The sequence below is a fragment of the Blennius ocellaris genome (assembly GCF_963422515.1).
Source record: "Blennius ocellaris genome assembly, chromosome: 1".
Taxonomy (NCBI): Eukaryota; Metazoa; Chordata; class Actinopteri; order Blenniiformes; family Blenniidae; genus Blennius; species Blennius ocellaris.
The window spans coordinates 31,474,348-31,484,562 of NC_137650.1; the positions used below are offsets into that span (position 1 = coordinate 31,474,348).

The 10,215-nt window shown below is 41.2% G+C and overlaps 1 protein-coding gene across 1 annotated transcript; it reads left to right on the forward strand.

The window, feature by feature from the left end:
- Nucleotides 1-522: 522 nt before the first annotated feature.
- LOC308136470 (alpha-2Db adrenergic receptor-like) lies at nucleotides 523-9,218 on the forward strand (the record flags this gene model as incomplete). The annotated part of the gene is made up of 2 exons (XM_080504809.1): nucleotides 523-834; nucleotides 8,079-9,218. 2 exons carry the CDS (start codon nucleotides 523-525, stop codon nucleotides 9,216-9,218), a joined length of 1,452 nt encoding a protein of 483 aa, XP_080360935.1.
- Nucleotides 9,219-10,215: the final 997 nt, after the last annotated feature.

Genomic DNA, 10,215 nt, shown 5'->3' on the forward strand with positions numbered 1-10,215 from the left:
CATGGTGTTAGAAGTAAGTAGGGCAGTCTTCTTGCTTGAAGACACTGTGTCAACCTCAGGGCTCCAATCTGCTTGTGAATGGATTATTGAGGTATGACTTTTTTTTATTTTATTTTATTCTTTTTTTATGTTAATCCGATCTAAAATCATGCCAAGACCTTCATGCAGAGGCAGAATGTGTTGCAGGATGCAGCTTAAAAATCAAGCTGAGTATTTTCGACCATATCTGCTCTGTAAGGACTGAAGACATGCATGAGTAAAATTTTGGGGTCTTTTTTAAAGAAGCAAATATTTGGAAGCTGCTGAGGATATTATTGGACAGTTTTTGAGAGCCATTTCGAGAGCGTTTGATTTCAATTGGCACATTTCTGACCCTCCTCTGGCTTCTTCCTCATGCTTTCAACTTAATTTTTGCCACTGGTGGTCATAAAAACGCACTCCCTGCACCTGATGCACTGGACTTAAAACAAACAAACAAAAAAACAACAACATGGGGATCATAACATCAGTGATTTAACCAAGATGGACCTATCGGATGTGTTCACTCCCGTACCGGCCACTTCACCGTCAAACTCCTCCTTGGAGAATGTGAACCAGACGTCCTCCTCGTCCAGACCTCCTTCTCTACCTCCCCACTCGCAGGTGGCATCGGCGTGCATCGTGCTGGTGGTCACGGTCATCATCCTGGGGACCGTGGTGGGCAATGTGCTGGTCGTGGTGGCCATGTTCACCAGCCGAGCCCTGAGGGCGCCGCAGAACCTCTTCCTGGTTTCTCTGGCTTCAGCCGACATCCTGGTGGCAACGCTGGTCATCCCCTTCTCATTGGCCAATGAGGTAAGGAACTGTGTTACAGGTTATTCTACCTTTTTTTTTGTTTACCCATCTACCTGATGAAAAATAAACCAAAATTTGTGATGAACATCTGCAACATCTGTCATCCTTATAAAGATTATACATTCAGAAGAATATCTCTTCTAATTATGTGTATGAAGAATTGTTGCATTGAATCCTACAAATGATCCCCCCCAAAAAACCTTGCCTTGTTCACAAGTTGCCTTCAAGCTTCAGTAATAAAACGGAGATGTCAACCATCCAGCTACCTGCTGAGCATTTTGAGGGAAAACTTCTCTATGTTTGACATGTCTGACAGCTTTCTAAATCCCCACCATGAAACAAATGTCGGTCAATGCCACAGTTCAAGCTCAACACTACTGTCAGCCTGCTGCCAGATATATTCAACGTTTAAGCTACTCGATATGGCATAAACTGTCTAAAGTGATCAAATTAAAGTAGTCCTTAAACACAAATTGTGTATTAACGACGTAATAGAGATACTGGTGTTGAAGATACTCATATTCCAATAAAGGAAATTCTTGTAGCACATTACTGGTTTTTGCACTCCATTACTGCTTCTTTAAGTGAGGATGAGGCAATGTCGCCCTCCACTGTCCATAATGATTATGACTGGAGCAACGTTCAAGCCCATATTAAAATAAGACCTGGGCTTTCACTTTCACTGGGCTGATGAGTAAATCTGATGTGAAACCAAAAATAATGCTTAAGTCAGTTTTTTTTTGTTTTTTTTAATCTTACCTACATATGTATTATGTGTTTCATGCCCTTAAAATGACTATAATAATAGCAATAGAGGTAAGAGTGCAACATTTTCCAGAACTTAAGCAAAAAAAAGACAGTGTTCGCCACATGTGGCTCAGGTGGTGGAACCAGATGTCTTCTTATTGTAGAACTCGCAGTTCCCTCTATGCTTCTCGATAACGACAGGGTCAAAGCAAGACACTGACCTCCTCACTAATGACTGGCACGTGGTGTTTATGACAGTTGGGTTGCACGTGCGTGGATGCTCGTGCGTTCACGCGCGTGCATGTGATTTAAGTGCTTAGAAGTCACTTATAGTGGTAACAAGTATGTAACACATTTTAATTGAAACAATTAGAATGTTAAAAACCTCATTATGAAGTATTGTCCTGGGTAATATCTGATGCTCTTTTGAATTATTGATAATTGCCCACTTAATCAACTAGGATGTGTAAATGAGATCCATTACCCCACATCTTTAAAAATAACAAAACCTAGCACAACTTTTCAATAATTCTAACTTAACAACATCATCTCATCAACATACAAAATAAGAGCAGTGGACAGGTTTCAGGGTTTCCTTGAACCTAAAAACAATTGTATTCTGGGTTTGTATGATAAATGAAAAACGTATTTGAACACGTCACAGCAGGCAAAGTATCAATTAACCACCATCCCCAGCCACCGGCTGCCCCCTGTGACCTCTGACACCCCTCCGAATGGCTCCCAAACCTTATTTTTGAAAACTATTGTTCCCAGAAATACAAAATTGCACTATACAAGTGAATATTTTTCAAGTAGTTGTAGAGGAATTTCTTTTAAGGTGATTCCATCAGAGAAGAGTCATCTGAGACCACAAATGAATCCTTGTTTTTATCCATCAGACTTGTGGAGCCACAAAAAGAGACAAAAACTCACTTTCACTTTCTTGAGGGATTTTTCCAGTTCTGTTTTTCCTGCTTTACTAACATTCCTCATTAAAAAAACACTGTATCTCTCAAACCCAGAACCAGAGTGATGTTTAAAGGTAATTGTCATTGCAAAGTGTGAACGCAGTATCTGTGATCGTATTATAAATCCAAATGATGGCGCTTCCACGTAGATTACATGCTGAAGTCAGATGAGGGATTTACATAATACATATTGCAACACATGCAGTCAAAGAAGCCTCAATGTCTTTTCATAACAGAGTGCATGAATACAAGCGATTCCATCACCCCGTTTTCGTGTGCATTTTCAATTTTTGCAATGAAATATCCTCAGTTGAAAATTGAGGGAAACCCTGGGTGTTGCAAACAGAACATAGATGAATAATACATGATGACATACATGAAACATGCAAGGCTCAGTCAAACTCCTGCGCCAATGGAGGGACGAGAAATGGATTAAAACATCAGGTCTGAGTGGACGTTGATACATGTTTTATTCATGTTCGCTGCATTGTTTCGTGTTCTCGGTTTTTCTTTCATTCTCATCGGCTTCGGCTTTGATTTAAAGGCACTCACCTCGAATTTTAGCTTGGTCAGCTGCTCCTCTCATTGGCTCAAACTTTCAGATTTTTAATATGCATTAATTATCCATTATCAAGAAGGAGAGCCTATCCCAGCTCATATTGTGCAATCGCCAAGGTACACCCTGGAAACATTGGCAGTCCACAAGCGTCCTTGTGACAAATAGAATGTGTTGAACATTCCAATATTTGACCACTTCACTGCTCTGGAACTCACATTGGAGAGTATCTAACTACCTGGAATATAATATTAGCTTTGCTCCACAATTCCCAGATAGTAATTTTGTCCATTATTAATCCGTCCATAAAGCCCTCATAAATACAGCATAAAAATAAAAAATAAATACATAATGCCCTCATAAATACAGCCCAGATCTATCCATGATTTCAAGCTCACAAGCTGTTGGTAATCAGCATGAGCAGCAGCACAGAAAAATGTAGCAGCATCAATTAATCTCATTTGTTCACACTGTTTAGTCTTCACAGTCAGCTTTATACAAAGCGGTTGCAGACCACTGCAATATGTGTGTTACTGCCTGCACGAACTGACCACCAGGCATATTTGCCCTGCTGATTAGTGTGAACATTCAGGGGTGTATTTAATGCAGCACCATTTAATAAGACTTTTGTAAGAAATTCAAAGACAATTGGAAATATACAAACTATTGTAATTCGTGGTTCAAATGTAAGCATGTTCAAACGTAGTTTTCTCGCTCTGAAGTAGAAATATTCCCACTTCCTAGCTACTCAAGATGGCACCATAAGGCGACACCAACCTAAAGAGATGGTTGGTTACAACTCTACAACTGACTCTACAAACAAGACTACAAACAAGACTTTCTCCTCTTTGACCATCATTAGACTATGTTTCCCTCCAGTCACGCCATGCATTCATCCAACATAAAAGTCCCTGTAAAACTTAATTAAAACACAATGTTTTTCCACCACAATCCACTTTCTAATGCCCATCTATCTGTTGGTTATGACGTGAAAGTTCACTCATGATAGCTTCTTATTCTGCCTTTTCCCCCCGAGGAACATATTAAATTGTTTCTTAAATTAATCAATATGTTTGTCTGGTTTTCAACTAAATGTAATGATGTCGAATGATCGTTTGTACAGGAGTTATCTGGATGTCTGGGAGGGAAAGTATAGTTAGAGCTCTGCCTTTCTTTAAAGCTGACAGCGGTAAATTAATTTCTACGTGTTATTTAACAGCAGCGGGGCACTCTTCTTCACATAATAATCTATTTCGCTTCAGACTATGAACATCTTTGCTTGTTAAACTTCAGGAAATATATTATCACCTCGAGACAGCTTAATGAACTTCTCTCCTCCCTGAAGTTAGTGGGCGTCAGCTTGATGTATGGCGTGAGGTTCCTCTCTGATGTTCTTCACAACACCCGGCAGTTCATCCCGGCTTCTCATTTGGCATTAATACTTGAGATACACCTGAAGCTACTTCTGTGCTGTGTTAGATGTTCTTTACTCCTTCCCACATCTTTACTTTGTCCTTTTCTGCTTGAGATGAGACTTTACATTTGTCAGAGTTTCCCCTCTCCTCTATTGGAAGCCTTTTGAGTACATTCGCTCACAGCACGGTCAGAATTTTACTTCAGTTCTTTTGCTTTTCATCCTGTGCTTTGGCTGGCTGCTATCAAGGTCTGTCCACTTCAGTCTGCTTCAAGTTGAAGGACTATTGCCATGATACTGACCAGACAAAGTATTAAAGGAATCTGAAGAAGTTGCATTGAGAGCCCAAGTAGCTCCAACCTGCACTGGCAGACCAGGTATAAGTATCATACTCTAACAAATAAAAGTTGTGGGTTTTTTTATTTGCTGGCCGGTCATGTGACTTATATTAAGACGCAACTGATATCAAAATATACTGTAACATACCATCTGGGGAAACTAGATGTCAGCATATGACAACAGAATGCTGCTACAGTACCACCAAAAAAAAAACCTTCATTACTCCCATAGATGGTAGACAGAGCATTCAAAATGCAGCCAAAAATAAAAAGCGACACAGCAGAATTCAATGGAACTTGCGAGGGTCTGGAGAGAAGCATGGAAATTGTTACCATGACAAAGAAAGTAAAGAAGGCTAATCGTTAAAGACACAACAGCGAGTGCTGCAGGATGAAATTCACAGACAGGTTCTCAAACAGCGAGGCAAAGGCCCGGTGGCGGTGCAGTTATGTCCTGGCATTGAAAAATAAATGTATATTATACATCAGTGCAACTTGTATATGTTGTTTTTCCTTTTAATAAGACTTTTCTTTGACAGACATAACCCAGACCCAGGTGTGAGTTATAGTCCAGAATATACAGTGAACTGCTTTGCACCATATGAAGAGTCCATCCATCCATCCATCCATCCATCCATCCATCCATCCATCCATCCATCACTCACTTTTCCACCTGCCAGTAATTAACCTGAAAGGTATGTTATGTTTTCAGAATGTGGAAGGAAAGCAGATTACCTTTAGAAAACCAGAGCATGCACAGAGAGAAAAATCAAGCTACGCACAAAAAGGCCCTCCAGCCCAAACTGGGGACGATCGTGCCGCGAGGAGAGAGTGCTAACCGCGACACCACGCTACACAGTCAGCACACATAATTAGCAGCCTGATGTCGACATTGCTGGAGCACCATCATCGGATGATGTCAATGAGATCAATAGTTCAGCAGGTATTCCCCAAAGCTGAAGCAGTAGCCGCTATCTAATCAGGCCTGTTGTCAGAGTTCCGAACACTATTAGAATCCCCCCCTGGAGGCAACTGTGCTGAAGCATTCGGGCCGTTTGGTTTTAAATCGATCACTTTTTTCAACCATTGAGAGAAAAAGTGTAGGAGATAAGCTCTATCTCCCAGAAAAATGTAAACTTCGGTAAGGTGATGATGGCCGTCACTTCCTCCTTATTGTTGTAACGAAGAACACTTCTTAATCTCATGTTGTGGTCCATTTTAGCCACAGTTCTACGCCTGTTACTCAGATGACTTCACATCACACACTTTATTTCTGTGTATTCAAAGAAATCCAACATTTACTTTTAGCTTTAGATGGAACTGAAGCACTGGTAACCCAAGTCAGAGTCTATGTCGTCTAACATAAACTTTCTCCTGCATCATTATTTTGTTCCCTGCCTTCCCACGTTGCTGCTGTCATAGATATACTGACCTCCAGGGGTCACTGCTATGGCTATAACGTAGGGAAATGTTAATAGAAGTTACTGCTGTTTCTGGTGTATTTACAGGAGTTCACTAAGTTTGCTGAAGGCTGCAGAAATGTTGCGTCTTGAAAAGTGTTGGCTTTGGCTGACATTGTTTAGAGTTATTTGTTGCATCTTTATTTTCAACAAAATCACATACAAATAGAGGATATTGTTCTTTAGACATTTCACAATTAGAGGTTTGAATTTTTTTATTTTTTTTTAAGCTTTCTCACATTTTGTAAAAATATGTAGAATTTCATTGTTATTTACTGTTACTTTTATGCACAAAAACAATTTGTGGTTATTTATAGATTATTATTCAGCTTTACTGACCCTCTCAGGTTGTGGGGCTGTATGTGGCTCCTGAAATAAAATAAATTTCATAACCTTGCTCTAAAGATTGTTCAACCACTTTACTTTATTCTAATGTACCCAATATTCAGAAAGCACATTTTAAGTTATATGTATTTTATTTTATTTTTTTAGCATAATTCAACTAAAGGAATATAGAATATAAAATCATGGGACTTAAAGATAATTAGCCCATTGTTTAACTTTTGAATACTGAAGGATATGATGCCAATGTGTTACATATCACATTGGCATTTTTCTATAAATTGTTAGGAGGTCTTACTGGATGTTTCCTGCATTCTTAAAAATGAAGCAGCTTGTATATACTGCAGCAGAAAAACCATCAATACAGTAGAGCAGACATGGATAACAGGCAGCCCCATTTAATAAGCTCCATGAGAAATAGTAGTGTAATGGTAATTTGTAAGCTTATTTGACTCATATATTAATAACTCTGAATAACTATACTGACTTTATTTCACGATAAAGAATATAACATTTTTCCCTTGTCTGAAATTGTCTGGCTTGTTTTTCCTAGATCACTGGGGTAAAGGCCTCACGTTACTCAAAGTTTCTCCTTTCAGTGAGGTAAAAGTCAAAAGGGCTGTTAAAACTGAGAAATAATTCCACACTGAAGACCTATGAGTGAAAATGTCTTCACCAAAAACCCAAGATATTCAATTTACACGAGTGTTACTTCATAGCTCCTCGCATTTGAGAATCTGCTGTCAATGAATATTTAAATTTCTGCTTGAGAGGCTGTTCATGATTTTACTGTTAACTGATGGATCAAAAAGAATAACCATTTCAGCAAACTATAACTACATCAATGGACATGGATCCTTCTCTGACCTCCTCTAAAGTTTGGCATTATTTGTCAGCTCAAAGAACATAAACTGCGATTAAAGTACCTCAGAAAAGCAAATGCAGCATAATCCAAGGGTCCTTTATAGCCAAACTGCCAAGCAGTGCAATATGAGCCTCTTTATCACCTGCCAGGCAGAAAAAATGCAGGTGGCAGAGAGGTATATCTCAGGCTTTAAGACCTCACACAGGCTTCATTTTCACAGTAAAGAACTACAGAGTTGTGGTGGAAGTTGATGGATATTTTAGTGTCTTGTGGCTGTGATAAGATTGTCAGCGTAATATTTTTCAAGGTGGCTGAAGTGAAACGGCAGGCTCTCTGGGAGGGTTGACTCCAAAGTACGAATAGCTTCAGCCAATATGGCAGTAATAAGATATCGACTGAAACGTAATACTGACTTAAAATAATCCTGGAGGCCCCTCCATCAAGGCCTTGTTGATTGACTGAAGTGAGCAGAGGAATGAAGTGTGATCCACACACTCCTTGACATAATGTATTATTAACATGCATTAATTAAGTTTTTCTTTCTTTCTTTACAGGTCATGGGTTACTGGTATTTTGGTTCCACCTGGTGTTCCTTCTACCTGGCTCTGGATGTCCTCTTCTGCACCTCATCCATCGTCCATCTCTGCGCCATTAGCCTGGACCGCTACTGGTCCGTCACAAAGGCGGTGAGCTACAACCGCAAGCGGACTCCGAAGCGGATCAAAGCAATGATCAGTGTTGTGTGGCTCATCTCCATCGTCATCTCCTCACCACCGCTCCTCATGACCCAGAAAGAGACGATCTCGGACAGCGAGGACGGGAATGACAGGCAGGAGTGTCTCCTCAACAACCAGACGTGGTACATCCTCTCCTCCTGCCTGGTGTCCTTCTTTGCGCCGGGCATCATCATGATCCTCGTCTACTGCAAAATCTACCGCGTCGCCAAGCAGCGAGCCTCCACCGTGTTTGTGGCGAAGAACGTGATGGAGCGGCAGCCGTCGCAGTCCGAGACCTGCTTCGATGGCCCCAACAGGACTTACCAAAGAAAGGGTGCCGGCTGCGGGAAGGCAACGTATGACTTAGAAAGCCCGAGGCCTCCGATCAGAAATAGTTCTTCCAACATTGACAGCAACAATCACAAAAGAGGAGAGCTGGATGATATTGACCTGGAGGAGAGGTGCTGCAAAGCTGACGTTAAGTCGTCCTCTTCGTTTTCTTCTCTTCGCTTCCCGAGGAGAGCTGCCATGAAAGTGAAGACGGAGGAGGGAGCGGACGCTGACGGAACAACAAACAGGTTGAAACCTCCCCCTCCTCCTCCTTCCTGCGCCTCCATATCGTGGGCATCATCCGACCAGTGCTCCCACCACTTACTCCTCCCATCTCCGGTGCCTCTGCGCAGCCGGCAGATGTCTCTGTCCAAGAACAAAGTGGCACAAATGAGGGAGAAACGTTTCACATTTGTTCTGGCAGTGGTGATGGGCGTGTTCGTCCTTTGCTGGTTCCCATTTTTCTTCACTTACAGCCTCCAAGCTGTCTGCCGAGAGAGCTGCTCCATCCCCGACACACTCTTCAACATCTTCTTCTGGATCGGCTACTGCAATAGCTCCCTGAACCCCATCATATACACAATTTTTAACAGAGATTTCCGGAGGGCCTTCAAGAAGATTTTGTTCCAGACTGATAGGCGGGCGTGAGATGAGAACGTAGACGTCTGTGTGAGCGTCGTCGGTTTGCCCGCGCAACTGCGCGCACACAGTTTTAATCCTGTTTTCCACTGTGCTGTCATATCGACATTAAAGGGCTTGTCATACAGCTGCAGTATTGATTCATTATTCAAGTGCTCATCAATTTATTAAATAATCATTCGTTATTCTTGTGCAAACCCACAAGAGGAGGATGGTTATGATACACAGATGCTTTGAAAGCAGGTGCTTCAATCTCTTTCTTCTTGATGCAATAACAGTCCAACATTACAACTTTCATTGTGCCCGAACTTGAATGCTAATTAGAGGAAAATGGCCAACGGGGCAATGAACCACGTCCCTGCAGAGTTTCAAGATGTCTGTGCACTGTTGCGAGCAGGCTGTCAGATCAGGCAATCCTTATATCGACAGAAATAAAAGCTGGTAAGGGATTTTAACCAAAAAAAAGGAAAATAAAAAATAAAAATGTGTTTTGTATAATACACAGTGTTTTGAATGTGTATATATGCCTGAGAGTAATTAAACACCTGCAGCAACTATAAAGTTTAATTTTAACTTTTAAGTAGAGGCACGTAGAACAGAAGTTTCCCGTTTTTCACACAGGAACAACGTTCTGTTGACACTGCAGAGCTCGGGGGCAAAGGCATTAAAAATTCATGTGCTGCTAGCAGATGGGCCGAGCTGCTGCAAAATAGAAAAGAAAGGACAAAAGACAAGGGAAGGGTGATGGAAGAAAAGACCCAAGCTTCTGAATAAATATAATCCATCTCTGGCTCATAGTGCGGTGGATAATTATCCTCTGAGGTAAGCGTTGATATGACTGGGCCGGCGATTGGTAGGTTGCGTGATTCAAAGCTCAAGTCCTTACTGTCTCTGGAAAGCAGGAGGGGTGGTCGGACCCAAAGGTAACGTTTCACGTTAATGAAAAATTCAGTTTCAAGAGTCAGAGCTTGCAGAGGAAATGATAAGTTACACATCAAGCTTAATG